Source organism: Crinia signifera, chromosome 8 (assembly GCF_055691185.1).
Source record: "Crinia signifera chromosome 8, ASM5569118v1, whole genome shotgun sequence".
NCBI classification, from domain to species: domain Eukaryota; kingdom Metazoa; phylum Chordata; class Amphibia; order Anura; family Myobatrachidae; genus Crinia; species Crinia signifera.
In genome coordinates this window covers 101,661,444-101,679,564 of record NC_139224.1, presented here as the reverse complement: position 1 = coordinate 101,679,564, position 18,121 = coordinate 101,661,444, and the positions used below count along the sequence as shown (strand labels likewise).

The following is an 18,121-nucleotide window of genomic DNA, read 5'->3' as shown; positions in this document are numbered from 1 at the left end:
TAACATTTTTATTAACGATTTTGGGATTGGGTTTCTCAGTAATGTATCCATCTTTGCGGATGATACAAAACTGAGCAGTTATTAAATCATCAGATGTCACCACGCTTCAAAATGATCTTGACAATCTAGGTGAGTGGGCAAAAAGTGGAAGAAGAGGTTCAATGTGGACAAATGCAAGGTCATGCACCTTGGGAGACATAACCAGTGTGCTAATTATAACCTAAGCGGGGATGAATTGGGTAATTCAGTACTCGAAAAGGATCTAGAAGTCCAAATAGAAAACAAACTGGGGTGTAGTGCTCAATGTAATATAGCAACAAAAAAGGCCAACAAAATTCTATCATTTATTAAAAGGGGCATGGAAAATAGGGACTCAAAAGTAATTATGCCACTGTACAAATCATTGGTTAGACCACACCTCGAATACGTAGTAGAATTCTGGGCCCCACATTATAAAAAGGACATCATAGAATTAGAGAAAATCCAAAGAAGAGCAACAAAGCTTTTTAGGGGAATGGAGAATTTAAGCTACAAGGAAAGAATAAGCAATTTGAGACTATTTACACTAGAGAAGAGAAATTTAAGGGGGATATGCTCAACATGTATAAATATATCAGGGGCTAATATAAGGAACTGTCAAGCACCCTTTTTCCTGCTAGAAAGGAATCTAGGACGTGAGGGCACGAGTTTAGATTAGAAGAAAAAAGATTTTGTTCATCTAGAAGAAAAAATTTCTTTACAGTCAGAACAGTCAAACTTTGGAACTCTCTTCCTGGAGAAGTGGTGTCGGCAGACACTATAAATAAGTTTAAAATAAGGTTGGATAAACATTTATTGGTTAAAAACATCCATGGGTACGAATAAGTAACATAATCTGTCTTTAAAATATCAGAACATACTATACAACAAGGGATAAGATATTATAAACATAGGTGGACGCAAGTCTTTATTCAGCCTCACCTACTATGTAACTATGTATTACACACAGCCCCTCACTCCCCCAGTACACCGCACTTACCTGGCTGTGTTGCCCCTTCCTGAGAGGTGCAGGGAGCTGGCAGTGTGATGGATGCAGCACATGGCAGCCGGTGACAGGAGCAGGCCAGTAAGAGCATTGCACGGAGCTCACTGTGTGAGTAGGTGGGCGGGGCTCTCCTGCTCCTCCTGCAGCACGTACTTCTCACAGCACGATGTTGGCCAACCACGGTGGCCGGCTGTCAAGTAGTCGGGTGCAGGCCCCCCGGAATCGTGCGCGTGCATGTGCAGTCAGGATTTTGCAGTAGTCCCCACAAAAACCGGGATGTGGGGGCAGATTTGCGGGGCAGCGGGAGGCTCCTGCAAAAATTGTGAGCCTCCCGGAGGGTAGGCAAGTCTGACCTGGGTTCAGTGTGAAAGGGGTCGACACGGGAATTTCCGGAGTGTAAAGTGCTGTGAGAAATGGGGTCAGAAGCAAAAACCCATGTTGAGATATCCCTCAAAAAAAAGGGATCTGGGGATTTTTCTGTCTGAAAGGGGTATTAGTTTCAGGCAGAAAACAACTTGGAAAGTGTAAAATGAGAGACGTTAAATAGAAATAATAAACTTCCTTCAGAAAGACATCTTGCTGTCCACTTACCACGCACTTACCTCCATTTACAGCCCATATTAGCAATCTTTTTTTACTGCTATATGCAAGTAGCCACTTTGTAATAATGCAATAACTTATTATCAGTTATTATAATACATTACAGAGATCTTTCGTGATATACTGAATTATTTAACTTTCTTCTTTCCAGGTGTAAGTGTAACTTACATGCCAACAGCTGCACCTTCATAAAAAACCAACTTACCTGTGACTGTGAACACAACACTACTGGACAGGACTGCGACCAGTGCAAGAAGAACTATCGAGGACAAGCTTGGAGTCCTGGCTCTTACCTCACCATTCCCAAGGGAACTGCCAATATATGTGAGTACATGTATAGTAGACATCAGATACAGACAAGTTAATCATATTACACATATTGATTTCATACTATGTTTGTCTTAGAGGACAGATGCCTTCTGACTGTACGAACCCACTGCAGCCTACTTGGCCTTTATTGTATTTATGTTGCATTGCACATGTGTAACTTAATGTGAGCCAAACCTACAGAAAATACACAACAGTTGGATTGTGTCTGCAGTGGCGTCACAATATTTATTTGCGCTAAAATACAATAATTGCAATAAACATACATTAAAAAGATTCATAATTAAAACACAGATTGGTAAAAAATGTTGTACTTTGGAAAAAGCAATATAAGCCTTAGTGTTCCAAGGCCTCTCTAGTATGGGAGAGGTTAATGCAGACTGTTTTATGGAGAGGAATCAATGAGGTGTTAGATCAATGATTGGTTTAATGCTTTCTACTATCATTCTGCTCAATTAATTTTTTAATATAGAGCTTCATCCGAAGGCAGCTGACAGGGGGAACAAGAGGAAAACTGATGGTGATATGAATTTAATCTAATAGAAGTAGGAAATGCGTGTAGCAGCTGACCTAGCTTGCCCGTAACCCATTAACCAAATGATTTATATCTAGAGAGACTTGCTTTGAAACTATAGAGGTGAGAATTGCAGACCCAGACCTCTGTAGTACAATATTGTGTTGGGTGCAGCGGCCCTGGCACAAATGTGCCACTAAACAAGATAAATATGGTTTCAAGCTAAATAAGAAACATTTGAAGAACCAATACTCCCAGTGCCTAGACTCCTACATAAAGGAATGTATGGTATCTAAGTATGATTACTATTGGGCTTATTTGTTACATTTTTCCATGTTTATTTAAATTTTTCACCAGAAATCGAGATGGTAAGAAATTATTTGTATGTTCTATTTATTGAATAAGCACAGCCAGCACAACACTTCTGATAAAAGGAGGTAATGGTGAACAGCAAACAGTATGGTGATTGGATATTTATGGAGTGTTTCCAATGTGCGCCTAGCGGTTGCCTATTGGTCCACAAGCTGCGGATCAGCGACACCAGTTATGGACGTTTCTATACAACTCCCCACGGCTATGATAATGGCATATTTTCACATGGTCGCTGCATCCAAATTCCCCACTCTGAATGCATTAGCGCATTTCTCTACGGGTATGGGTCATTGGGTTGACCAAATAAAGGTTGTCAATGTGAACTTCAACATGAGTTTTTCATGTTATTTGTCGAGATGAACACCGAAAAAGTGTACCGTATCCCATCACATGGCTAGCCGCACTCTCTTTGCTCGGTACTCTATTAGATTCTCCCTCCACACCCTAGTGGATGGTGGGGCATGAAATACCACCTGTCGGCACATGTGGGGTCAAAAAAAAAAAATGAAAAACTCATGTCAACTATTGGTTGTCGACGTTCCCATTGTCAACCTAATGCTTGTTTTGACCTTCTGACCCTGTCGACCTTACTCATGTCGACCTTTTCAGGTGTTGACCTTAGACCTGTTGACCTTCAGTGTTTGACCCAATGCATGTTGACCTTAATAGAGTTGACATAATGGCCATATACCATCTCTAAATCAAGCCCAAAAACTAAAATGCATTAATTTGCTCAAGACACTGGCTACATCAAAATGGGACCTGGCCTTGTAAAGAACAGCTGGCGTCTGGATCCCAGGCGCTATATGCCCTCGACACATGGCATAATGTAGATATATTTACACCCTTGATAGCATTCCTAACAAATACTGAAGACATTTTTTCCAGCATGTTTTATACATTAAGATACATTTAAGAAATGTTTATAGTTATTTATATATATATATATATATATATATATATATGTGTCCCTTATGCACTATGGTCCCTTTTATGTAGGTGCTTAGATCTCAACCTATGGGACATGTAAAGATGCACTTAATAAAAGGTATAGCTTAAGCACATACTGTAGGTGTAAAGCAAAACTGTATTGGTTTCCAAGGAGTATGCCGCGGGACTTCTGCCTCCACCCCCAAACTCTACATGTGGACTACCGCAGCCCAGTATTGAAAGTTCAAATTAAAGATATACACTTATGTCCATAAGCAATGTGACAACCCTAACTCACGTCAATTTTTTATTTGGCACTAAGGAACTCTAAATCAGGGTTGCCTACCCTCCAAGGAATAGCCGGGAGGGTCCAGAAAACCGGGAACCCCTCCCGGCCCCCCGGAAAGGTGGGCAACCATCCGGATACCGGCGGACCCCCGCATTTCCCCGGTGGCAGAGGTTTACATTACATGGCGGGGCTAAATATGCAAATCATGTCTATTTGGCTCCACCCCTCCTCGGAGACCCGCGAATTGCGGGATTTGCATTACTTGGGGTCAGGGACTAATGATGTCACCATCAGCCCTGCCCCTAGAAGTGCTGATGACAGTCTCCTCTCCAGGGTTCCCCCAGAGGAGACTGTAAAAGTTGGCAACCCTGCTCTAAATCAGGTGTTATATGGTTTGATATATATCTATATATAACTTATTTTTTTCATTTAAGCAGGACCGTACATAACATGTATTTTCTTATTCCTTTGCCACAGGTATATCCAACATGCCCAGCAGTGAGTACAATCATAGTGTTTGACGTACAATGATTCTAGTCCTCTCCAAACATCCATCAGAGCCACACAGACTGGCAATGAAAGAACAAGTTTGCAGGAAAGACAGGATAATATTTGTTGCATTTACATGTAAAATTGAATCAGAGCGAACAGAGCATACGTCTTATGACAGGCCTGACAGGAACCAGCTCGGCCTGTCTGCACTAGGTTTTATTTGCCTGATATATTCCTCCCAGGTACTGAGTAGAGAATGAGGCAGACACATACACAGACATGAAGACAGACGGATGATTAAATCAATGGAGAAAGATAGATGAAGTAAACTCATGGAAATCATTGATTCCAAAAAATGATATTACTTCCAGAATAAATAAGCTTTATTCCCCCAGAAGGGTTATCTGTTTGTTCCTGTCAGATACGTTAGTGTAATTAAAATATATGTCATTCAGTATATTGTATATTTTCTACATACACTTATCAGTCGGCTACATCCCATTAAACCTACAGTAGCAATGTTTTGGTGGATGTTTGGTTCTGTGTTGCCTATGTTGCATGTTGTGGTTGCTCCTCATTTTCTTCATACCATCCGATCCTGCTTGTTCTGTGTGTTTGCTCCTAAACAAAGGGTAGAATGGCAGTCTCAGGGAGTCACAATGCATGGATTACCTTTCCCAGGACTGCATATGTTAGCCTCATACAGCACTGAGCCAGCCCTGTGAACATTCCACTATTCTTTTACAATGAATTTCACTGTATCAAATCCCTCTACCTCATAATATATCTAACCTTCATGCCATCTTAGCCTATTTTATCACACCTACAAACTAGAGATGTGCAGGTTCTGATTCACTCTGTTTTCAAAGTAGGATCTTATTGGCTATCCCAAATCACATGACAGTTGTTGACAGTTGATAGCCAATAAGATCCTGCTTTGAAATCAGAGTAAATCAGAGCCTGCACATCTCTACTACAAACCACTCCAAAGGAGGGTATTTATCAACATTGTATTATAAGTTTCAAATAAAAGGAAAACACATTTAAAATGTAATTACAACTGCACTATATCATCATCCTTTCTACAGGAAATATCAATATATGTAAAGCAGCGTGCATTAAAAAAACTGTATGGGCTGATAACTCCCACACCCTCCCGTTCTTCCACATGTAACCTCCAAATGGTTATGTTGCTTCTCTATTCAAATTAATTTTGACCCATATGGTGCAATATGTGCACCACCAATTACAGTAACTCAACAGTGTTATTTTGCCGGACATCCAGAATGGGACATCTCAGCCGAGCTACTATCCGAATCATTCCTTGTAGACATTATGGGACCAATTTAATTAAGCACAAGGTCCAGTTGCAGTCATGTTGCTATGTGGTTTCGCTCATATTTTTGTAAACAATAGCACAATAAACATTGCTTAGTTTTGCTGTGTTAGCAAACTTAAGAAATGGCTAATGCTGAAACCATCCTGTAGGGCAGCTTTTTCAACCACTGTGCCATGGCAACTAGGACTACAGTTTACAGCAACCACCACCAGTTCAACTGTTATTCACAAGTCTCTTGTTTTCATGTGAGGGCCAATGTATTTTATTTTTGTTATCTGTGGGGACCAGTTTGATTGTTTTTTCATATTGGGACCAATTGTTTTTTTTCCTGTGGGTTCCAAAGTTTTTTTCCCTGTGGCTTCTGATGGTGTACCTTGGCAATGCCTTTGGTGTGCCGCAAGTAAAAAAAAAAAAAAAAATACTGCTGTAGGAAAACATTGCATAAGGCTACAACAAGACATGTTGCTTAATTGAATTGGCCCCACCTCTTCTAGTTAGCTTTTTTATTTTCCTTTGACCACTACACCCCTCTGCCCTGCACGACTGCGTTATGGTACTATTATTCAGCAGAACTATTCAAACTGGACTTTTAATTGCAAGATACATTTATAACACTCCAAAGCACACAGCTCACAAGGAAAGGCAACTCAAACACACCAAGATAATTTACCCAGCACCACTTCAGCCACATCTGGAACCGCAGCGCCATTCTGTTTTAAGTGTACAATTTTATACGTCAAGAGTGCTTAACCAGAGAACGCATAAAGCAGAGCATGTTTGATCCCAGGGAGTAGTTTGGGGAATTTATATCATCAAGTTCCTTCAACACTTATATTATAACGACATGGTTACACACGCTATAATATAAGGAAGAGAAATGAATACAGTACATATATGCCTCTACTCATTAAACCATTGACTAAATGAGACAAACCTGTCTTTTTACGGCAGCTGTACAGGACAAAAAACGGAAGCAAACCATCACTGCAGGTAATCATTTTATTATATGCATCAGTATATAGTCTCTGTCTTTTCCTGAATATTCTTGCTCATTCTTATACTTTGTTAGTTGGTGCAGTTAATGACGTTGCCATGCAATTTATAACTAGATTATTTATATATATATATATATATATATATATATATATATATATATATATATATATATATATATATATATAGGCTTATCTATCCTATCTTAGCAGTACACTGGCGTTTGTGATGTGCATTGGACTGTGGTGTACCCTACCCTCCTTTTTTATAATCATAGTTGAATGTTGTGATTTGGTAACCCATCCTATAGGACTAGTCAGGGTTGGCTGGAAGTTGTGTGGATACCTTGGGAACACAATACAATATGAAATACAGTAATACATACATATATATATATACATATACACATATATATATATATATAAAAATATATATATATATACATACACATGGAGCCCCTCTCATTCAGACAGGGGCTGGCGGTAGATTCACCAGCCGCCAGCCCCCACCATGGGATGTGCGCGCACAAGATGCACGAGAATCAACTTCAACCGGAGCTCCCCCCGGGTCCCCGCAACCTCATTGCGGTCCCCTACCTCCCCCCCCCTAACCCTACCCATCTCCCTGAAGTTCCCTGCCGACGGGAAACTGGGATGCGTGTGCGTGTGAGATACTTGCGCGTCCAAGTCAGTTGGAGCGTCCGCTCGCCAGTGGGGGTGGTCTGGCGAGCCCCAGCACTGGATGAGCAGCGCTACATCTGTATATATATATATATATATATATATACATATAAAAAGGGGGTTTATCGGAGAGCGCTAAGTTTAGTGCCACCTAGTCACTTCAGTATAAATTTCTTACTGTGTAAGACACTGGTAATAATTATAACAACAATTTATTGTCCCCTTCCCGAATGAGACGTGGAATCCGTTCACGGTAAAAAGTTCTTTATTGAAACCCAACGCGTTTCGTCAGAACGACTTCTTCAGGGGTAAGACTAAAAGTGGTACAGAAAGAAAACAAGGGGCGTACTTTCAGTATTAAAGTACATCGCATCAATATATATACAACAGGTATATTTAATTTGATTAATCTTTATATACATACCAGAATAAATTTAAATGTATGGTTTAATCAGCGTTTTGAATCCATACAGGATAATGATAAAATCTAAAATATATTTAAAAAACCAATGATTACAAAAACAAGAACATAAATGGAAGAGCAAGCATGAGAGGATATAGGAGGATATAAAGACTGGCACTTAGCCAGACTACATACCAGTAGATAGTAAACCAAGTGAAAGCCAGACTGGTTTGGTAATCTAATGTAAATTGAAAGTAGGGATGGAATCCTTGAATATTGAAGTTTTACAGGGTCTGAAAGCATTAATTACTCGCTTAATTATGGCCCGCATTAATTAATAGCTGTAATTACTACAGAATAGTTAAATTTACATACCCCTAAACAGATGACTCAGGGGGAAGCTGTTTTTTAGCTTGGTGTACTGAATGACACCAATATGGACCCGATCCTTGACAATTGGATACTGGAAATCTGAATATCAAATATAACTGTCAATTAAAGGTCCAGAAAAAAGAATTATTAGATACAATAACTAATAACTAATAGATTACATACCACTGAGATGATAACTTTATCGGAAGAATCCGTCTAGCTGGGTGTATAATATAATTAAGGGGGTGATCCTAGGGTATAGGATTCACCATACCTACACATGGATATAATTATTAATTCAATGGTGAATTGAATAAACATAAAAATTTAACCAATAAAAAAGGGGATATTTACATACCAATATGGTGGAAAAGATAAGTAAAGGCTACACCGGCCTTATGTGTTAAAGAAAAAACAACGATCCTCAAGAACAGGGCTCACAAAATCTAGAAAATGTATCATCTTATTAGCAACTTGAGGTAATTAGGGGGTAGGGTTAAAAAAAATGGAAGTTGGATTTTTCTACACCTACCGTATAAATATAGGTAAATTTTCAGATACAGATGGGCAAATCGAAAGAGTGATTCGGTTTTGGGATATCACCTCTCCAATAGGTCACCTAAAAAGATGAGTTTTACAGACATAATGTTGGTGAATATCCCCACTACCATAGTTTTGTTTATATAAGGGGGAGATAAAAATTCCAATTGAAAAAGGTATCATTATGCTGCAATTACTATATTGTCAGATATTACCCTGATTTATACAAATATATACATATTACTTAGGTGTATTAATTAATATCTCATGTTTGCCTCTACTGACAAAACATAAATAATAAATACAAACAGTCCAAAAACTCATGATCCAAAACTTAAGTGAACAGATATGATCTTTAAAGCATTAGGATTTGGCCATAGACAAGTTAAACTAAGGCAATATAGATTTTATTACAGTGCATGATGTATCATAGTTACAAAGTGTTACTAAACAAAGTAACCACATAAACCCCAAAGGTATGCACTCACCACAGTGTAGCAAAATTCAAAGCTCCTTCACTGGCTGACGATAACTGCCAAGTGAACTGTGGAGCCTTTATATAGGGAACTTGGTCCAGACCGACTTCCGGTTTTCGTTAGCAACAAAAAACGAATAAGTGACTTAAATAGTCATATATTAAATAGAAGGGCTGTGTGATCGGGACTATCTAATGCCCTACAATGTATAATAAAGTGGCACGATAGTACCTAATGTGCCAACTGTGTTATATATATATACACAATGTAGCTTCAGCCTGGCACTCTTCCCAATCCACGTCAGCGGGATGCAGTTACAATCCCGGCGGTCGGGATCCCGGCGTTCAGAATCCCGACGCCGAAATGCAGACACATTCTCCCTCCGTGGGTGTCCACGACACCCCTGGAGGGAGAATAAATTAGTGTGCCGAGCGTAGCGAGGCACCAGGCCCGCTGCGTGGCGAGCGCAGCGAGCCCGCAAGGGGGGGGGGGGGCGATCCACGTCCCCCCCTTGTCGGCATTTCGGCTGTCGGGATTCCGGCGTCGGGATTCTGAACGCCGGGATCCCGACCGCCGGGATTCAATACTGAATCCACGTCAGCGGCCTCCGGTTCCCTCTCAGAGAATATACATATACTGTATGGTGGTCCATAAACAAGCAGAGGCACTCTGTGGACTTGGTAACAATTTTATAATGCAAAGTGAGGAACCAATGTTTCGGGGTTCTGAGACCCCTTTTCCAAGGTGTGCACCTTGAAAAAGGGGTCTCAGAACCCCAAAACGTCAGTTTCTCACCTTGCACTATAAAATTGTAACCAAGTCCACAGTGTGCCTCTGCTTGTTTATGGACCACCATATATGTATATATATATATAAATATATATGCTGGGATGGATGTAGGCGGCACTCTCGGATTTAGTGAAGCAAAAAAACATTTATTGTGGCTCCATCCCAGCATCTACAAGAGCTTACTAAAGCTATAAGGAAGGCACCGGGTCATACTAAAAGACATCCATAGGAGTGCCGGGCACTTGGAATGATATATATATATATATATATATATATATATATATATATATATATATGGTAGGGCAGCACAGCTTGCTCCGGTGCCCAGCCAAACGTTACCTAGGTAACCAAAGTAGAGTGGAAGACAGGCGGCACCCGGAGACTGTAGAAAATGAAGAATATATATATATACATACACACACACACACACACACACACATTACACACACGCGTATGTATATAAAGGGTGCTTTCATTGTGCAATGAATTGAGCAAAAATGATTTAAGAACATAAATTTGCTGGAATACTTCAACCAATACACTGCTTTGAAAGCTCACAGTCATATTTACAAAAATGATTCTATTACATTTGTCCCCACAACTCCACTTTCTCCTGCTCCACTAGTATATAGTTCCCTTCGTGTCTATAGTACAAAATAATGATTCGCAATCTCTCCCTAATGCACACAGCGCCTCCAAACTTTGATAGGATAAAGACGAATACTTCTTTCCTAGACGTTGCAAACAGAAAGCAAGGTATGATGTAAACCAATGTTACTTAGGTTCATCCATGGTTACTGCAATCCATGTGATTTACTTTCTTGGTCCCAAAAAAGACACCCTAACATTTGGAGGGACCAAAACAATGTAAATGTGAGACTAATAGGCTTCCCACTGAGGTGTATGATGTGCATTAGACTGTGCTGCATTCTAAACTACTTTTTATAGTCATAGAGTAATACAGTATATTGTATTCTGAATATGAGCCTGATTCAGAGGTGAAAGCCGATGGTGCCGCTACTATGATCCCATACGCAGATAAAGTGCAAAACAATGCAAATTCTAGCATTCCCCTTCAGCATAAGGAGGACTGAGCAACACTTGAAGTGCTCACTTTACTTATTAGCACTGTACAGATCCGCCGGATGGTCCCTGTACTTTCCCATCAAAGTTACCCTGGTCCAGCATCACTTAAGGTGGGCATACATCGAGACGATTTGGTCCGATTTCGGCCGATTGCGATCAATCGGCCCGTTAAATCGGACCAAATCATTTCTCCATGACATGGCGTCTGGTCCGATGCGTGGTCCCGTGCGTATCGGACCCGGCCCCAGGGGTCGGACCGGCGGGACATAAGATCCGGTAATCGGTGGGGCGGGCACAGTGCTGGGGCGGGCGCAGTGCTGCGGCGGGCGGCGGTGACCAGAATGATGATCAGTGTCCACTCCATGCGAGTCCACTCCATGCGATTTATCACATGTAAAAAAATGGCAACTCAAGTCCTAATCGTATGTGAGCCTCCCGGGGAGCTGCCGGGCGGCTCAGAGGAGAATTGGGTCCGACTTGTCCTTAGGACAAGTCGGCTCTATATATGGGGGCCTTTACTGCTCGAATAAATCCTGGGTCATGCAGATTGAACCTTAAGTAGATAAGTGGCTACTGTGGCTGCCGGGCTGCCCAAGAAAATGCAACCGCATGTACCAACATGCCCATTACACTTCCATAACACATTACCTCACAGTGGCCCTTATTCTGGTTGGTGCGGTCAGAGCCGCACACGGGGCTCCGACCGCACAAACCAAGGGCCGCCCACCGGACGGATCGCCACGGCCGTCCATACACGGACGGCTGGCGATCCGCACAAAAATGGTGGAGGCTACGCCTCCACCATGGTGGGAGCTGCCCCCTGCCTTCGATGGTCGACGACCATCGAAGGCAGGCCCGCACGCCGCGGCAGCTCCCGCAAGCTCAGACCACACGGACAATCGTCCGTGTGGGAGCTTGTAAGGGGGCTGAAAGCTGACATCCGGCGACGTCAGCTTTCCGCCCCCATGTCATGGTAATGAGGGCGTCATGCCCTCATTACCATGCATACGCCCCGCGTTTGCATGGGAACGCCCATGAAACGCGGGGCGTACACATAGGGAAATGAGGGGCTGAAGCCCCTCACGCCCCTATACGCCCCCTTTGCGGCGGACGAAATCCGTCTGCGGCGAAGGGGGCTGCACATGCGCAGAATGACCTCTGCGCATGTGCAGACAAAAAACATCGGCGGTACGGCCGCACGCGGGCCGTACCGTGCCGATCAAAATAAGGGCCCCTGAGTGGTCTTCTCATATCATAGCAAATTTTTGCGCAATTGTTTGCACAGTACAGTTTCTGATACAATTTGTGCGCACACAGGAACAGAACATTGTATCAGGCCTTACAAACATGTGCATGTGCATTATCGCTATATGAAATACATACGATACACAAAAAGTCAGATGTGGATCAAAACCTCAAATGATTCCGTACATCTTTTTCAAAGGAAAAGTTGCAGTATTATCAAAAGTATCTAATTACCTCAATGATCTAACTTAATCATATACTATACTGTAGATCGTTATTTTGTGTTGCAACATTGTGAATGGAAAGTTTGACTTTTATTGCTTCATTTTTGGCATCTAGACATATTTTAAATTCCCAAAGCATAAATAATAAGAATGAGTCTTATGAGAGAGGCTGGGATGTTTCATGCATATCATAATTTGTGTGATACATCCTACCACTTATTGCATGCATACAGTATGATGCCTTTGGATCCCTGTCAGGGGAATTCTGCATCAATAAGCCCATAGGCTTTATAGGAAACTCCATGTATCGGGAACACGCCTACAGTATATGGTACAAGCTCCATAAAGTGTTTCACTTACCGGAGTGGGATATAATTGGGGAGTGTGGAAAAACTTCCAAAAGTATCAGTTTTGAGTACATTCTACCTATTAACTACTTAATGAATGCATCATGTATAATTTATTACATTTAGAAATGTATACGTAAATAAATACAAATAACACATTGCATACATAAATGATTGTTTATAACTACTGAAATTATTTCCCGGTAATATTAGTATACATTAGGTGGCTTACTTTGAGGTGAACCCAAATGTACTTATAACATACAGTATGTAGCTAAATGAGGCCTGTAAATAAACACAAAAAGGCTTAAGTATGTGAATATATTGAGTACAAAAGTGTACAGCATAAAAGCAGCGATCTAGATGTATGTAACAAGTTTATACTCTATATTTACAACCAGCGATGTTTGGGCCTAATTCGGCACAGATCATTAGTTAGGGAAAAAGAAGTTGTCTGTGATCAAAAAGTCGACGGCCAGAGAAAAAGGAAATTTACCCCTTGCAAAAAAGCAAATACATCATAAATAGCGATCCCATAGCGAAAACCGAACCATCAAACAGTTTTATTCATCTGCAGCAGTCTAGGGCTTACAATAATATGCACAATGGGCCTTATTCACATCTGAGCTCAGTACAAATTTGTTTGGAAAATGGGCAAATCCATGTGCACTGCAGGTGTTGCAGATGTAACATGTGCAAAGAGAGTTAGATTTGGGCGGGGTGTGCTGAACCTGAAATCTAAATTGCAGTGTAAAAATAATGCAGCCAGTATTTACCCTGCACAGAAACAAAATAACTCACACAAATCTAACTCTCTCTATACATGTTCCATCTGCCCCACCTGCAGTGCACATGGTTTTGCCCAATTTTCAAACAAATTTGTCCTGAGCTCAGATCTGAATAAGGCCCAAGAATCAGGATGGAAATGGTCATCACTGACACCAAAGATCCACCTGTAAACGCCTGGGCACGCCGGCGTTTTCACAAACGCGTCCAGAAAACAACAGGGGATAAATGTAATAAGATGTGAGAATCTGAAAGTGAGAGATTTTGGGAGACTTTTTTTTTTTTTTTCATTTAATGCAAAAATCAATTATATGGCAAAATCAAACTGGTTTTCAGTATAAATACAGTAATTGCAGCTTTAAAAATAAATGGAAAAACTCTCCCAAAATCTTTCACTTTCTGATTCTCACAAACCTATTACATTTGGCCACATGTGTTCACTGCTGGCTTCCTGTACATAAAACTTCTCCACAACTCCTTTACATAGGGATATTTATTCAATAATTGCCACCTCACATAGCAATCCATGCTGAGTTAGGCCCATAGAGTGATAGTACAGAGATGTGGCATGAGAGTGTTAGTAGTAAGTGCTGAAGTTGCATTACCCTACTAGTATACAATGTAATATTATAATGAGTCATCTACCCGAGAGGCAACTGTATTTCCAATATTATTAATCATTTTGAAAGTACTGCATTCTTCAATATAAACTGTACTCACACAATACAAATTTAACTGAAATTAAAATAGATTTAAATAGAAACCAATGGGAATATTGATCGTTGCATTTGTTCAAGTGGAAATGTTAAACAAGTAATAATAATATAAGACTGCAACTTAAAGTGATACATAGTACAATATAATACTGAAACTCATTATTTAATCTGGAGGGGTCTGCCGGTATATGATCAACGGTTTAGAAGCAATTGTGGATGTATCCAGCACCCACAAGAGAAACTCCATATAGTAACATATAGTAACATAGTAATTAAGGTTGAAAAAAGACGTTAGTCCATCGAGTTCAACCTATCTGACTTGTAACTACTGACTTGAGTAAGTCATATCTATAGGATTCCCTTAGTGGCCAAATAAGCATCCAGTTTTGAAATTCATGAACAGTAGTTGCTGTAGTAGTTGCTGTAACCACCCCCACCGGCAATGAGTTCCAGAATTTTACTTCTCTAATGGTGAAAATTCCTCTTCTTAATTCAGTACGGAATTTATTTTCCTCGAGTCTCAGTACATGCCCGCGTGTCCGAAGTATAGGCCTGTTACTGAACATATCATCTCCCAGCTCCATATGATTCAACCTTCGCCTTCGAGACACATAATCAGGTTCTGTCTCATCTGATCAATTACATGAACACACCCTTACTGCACTGCAGTGTCAGATTTTGGCATTAAGAGCCTGCCAGGTGAATGAAGTGGTAGATGTCCATGTTTAAGAGGTGTGGTCAGCGACCATAGAGGCTTGGCTAACCATTAGAGAGTGCATGGTCTGGGTTGCTGTATACATAAATATATAGTAAATACTGATAGTACATGCATGATTTTACCATGCTGATAACAGCAAGGCACTGTAGTGAATACATCCTAGTCCTTAGAATGCAGTACTGTAACATATGCATAATAATTAAGCACATGATGGATGGTATGTATACCATCCTAATGCACTATATGAAAATGGTAAGGACTGTCCAATGTCTAAAACGCAATAAGAACTGCAAATGGTCTAGTAAAAGTGAAATACATGCCATTGGCAGGACTGCAAATTGTGGTTTAATGTCTACAGAATTGAAGCAAGCATGTTCCTTCTCAAGTGAAAGTGTGGAGGTGGCAACTTAGACGTTGGACAGCCACCACCCGCATTAAGTACTCATAGACATACTTAAATTTGTGATAATCGGACTTAGTGACACACCCACTCTGTCCCCCCCCACACACACACGCACACATCCTAACACCCTACCTAGCTGCCTAAAGCTGCCTTATGATAGAGCCGGCCCTGAGAGACTACATCATAGTTACCTCAGACATACTGTAAGGAAATGCAGGTCAACAATAAACAATAGACTATGGGGCTAATCCTTTAAGTTGCAAGGAGGGCAATTGCTGTTTAATGTTAAATATACACCACAATGGCTCAGCCACCTGCCCCACATGGCCAGATCATGTCTCTGGTTCACAAATTACATGTGTGGAGGTACCATAGATGTGACATACAGCCTTTACATGCACTGTGAGGGAATTCACAGCTGATAGGATTGATTCCTACAGACCAACAAATTGATTCCTACAGACCAACATATGTATGGTCATTTTTGTTATGTATGCACAACACAGAAATGCATCTATTGCACCATAAAATCAGTTGTAAATCATGTGGGAAATTTACTAAAGGAAATGTGTAAAAAATAGGTGTATTTGTATCCAGAAATACACTTATTTTTGACATTTTCTATCGCGAAAATACAGCAATTCGTATTGATAGCACATCAATACGAATTGCCGTATTTTCGGGATAGAAAATGTCAAAAATAAGTGTTTTTCTGGATACAAATACACCTATTTTTACACCTATTTTTTACACATTTCCTTTAGTAAATTTCCCCCCATATGTCCAAATAAGGGTAATTCAATAGATTTACAACGAATTCAATCAGAAAGTTATAGAATTTTCAAAATGATATAACTTTATACTGTAGATAACTTGGAAATATACAGTTTGTAAGCAACGCTTTAAAATGAAACATTTACTTTATTGTTTCTTTGTAGGAGCTGCAGCTGTTACTGCTGCCGTTACAAAGTGAGATAAAGTTACAGAAGTAGCATTTGTATTCACCGAGTGGAAACTTCCACACTTTTTATGCTGTTAAAATAAAATGTAAATCGTCCATAGACCACAACAGAAAAGTAGGAGACACAAGCTTAGAAATCTTCAAGATTTATAGGATGTACTTGGTTAGTGTTCATCTCACTTTTGATATAATAATAATAATAATAATAATAATAATTTGAAGCATTTATTTGGTGGAATGTCCATATAAATATATATGAATACTACCACTGTGATGTGAACAGTTATTTGTGACATCATTAACACATATATTTAATCTTCCATTAGGATACAGGAGTAGAACAAATGGCTTGTTATGGTGATGGTATTATAGGGGGGGGGGGTTTAGTGTCAAGCAATGAAAACAATGGAACAGTGCCCATAGCAATCAGCTTTGAGGAAGGGTTTATCAAATACAGTGTTTAAAATTATATTGTACAAAATGACAGATAGATGCTAATTGGTTGCTAGGGGCATCTTCTCATCTGGGCGAGATGCACTAAAGGAATGCGGTAAAACCCCCATTTTTTGTAAGACAATTTCAGTAAATAAAAACCATAGTGTGTGATGCCTCAAATCACTTAACACTCTGGGTGAAATTTAATAGGATGAGAGATTCAGAAAGTGAGAGATTGATAAGAAATCTCCCCTTTTTTAAAGCAGCAATCATTTACACTGCAAAATCAAACAGTTTTGCAGTGTAAATGATTGCCACTTTAAAAAAAACGGGAGATTTCTTATCAATCTCTCACTTTCTGAATCTCTCATCCTATTACATTTCACCCAAAGAAAGGGCAACTCTCCCATAACAGAAGCACTTTTGAGTTTAGGATTTGGGAATCCTTCCGCACATGCATCAAGTGGTGTACATGGCATGAGATGCTGAGAGGGAACTGTTTCGGGGGAAACATGTAAAGAAGCTCATAGAGTTATGCCATCCACGCATCCAAGTTCCAGAATGTATCACATTCCAGAGCTTGGTGTACATGAGAAAAGCAGCCAAACTTCATTTTTAGAGGTTTGGCCACAATTTTAGCATTACTACATGCCACCTAAAAAGGCACAATATGAAATAACCATATCAGATGTGCACTGTGATATATACACCTCAGGTTTGAGGCCTATTTAGTTACCATAGAGAAATAGATTATCATATTAGTACTATCAAAAGTAGCATCATACCACTGACCAGTGCGCTATTGCTCTCAAACATTTCCACTCTTCTTCTCACTTCGGAGAGAACAGTATTCTATAGGTTACACATATAGATATATAGATAAACTAGTAACAATTCCCAATGTAAAATTATACACATAGACATACTGGTAAGGAAGCTTCTTTCTCATCACTTATGGAATCTGAACTCCAGTTTCTCTGTATGTATAATTAGTCTTTAACTGCTCCACTATAGAAGTTTTTTTGTTGTGTTCCTCATTTTAGACTTCCTATTAATTATT

The 18,121-nt window shown here is 40.1% G+C and overlaps 1 protein-coding gene across 10 annotated transcripts in view; it reads left to right on the top strand.

The window, feature by feature from the left end:
- Positions 1 to 18,121, top strand: part of NTNG1 (netrin G1) — a 278,549-nt gene that overhangs the window by 186,494 nt on the left and 73,934 nt on the right. For 4 of the 10 annotated variants that reach the window (XM_083156901.1, XM_083156906.1, XM_083156907.1 and 1 more), the window contains exons 4-7: positions 1,776 to 1,948; positions 4,534 to 4,554; positions 6,839 to 6,877; positions 10,831 to 10,896. In XM_083156901.1, coding sequence (XP_083013027.1) covers positions 1,776 to 1,948; positions 4,534 to 4,554; positions 6,839 to 6,877; positions 10,831 to 10,896 — 299 coding nt within the window. The remainder of the gene's footprint in view (positions 1 to 1,775; positions 1,949 to 4,533; positions 4,555 to 6,838; positions 6,878 to 10,830; positions 10,897 to 18,121) is intronic. The other 6 variants (XM_083156903.1, XM_083156908.1, XM_083156911.1 and 3 more) reach the window with 2 other exon arrangements.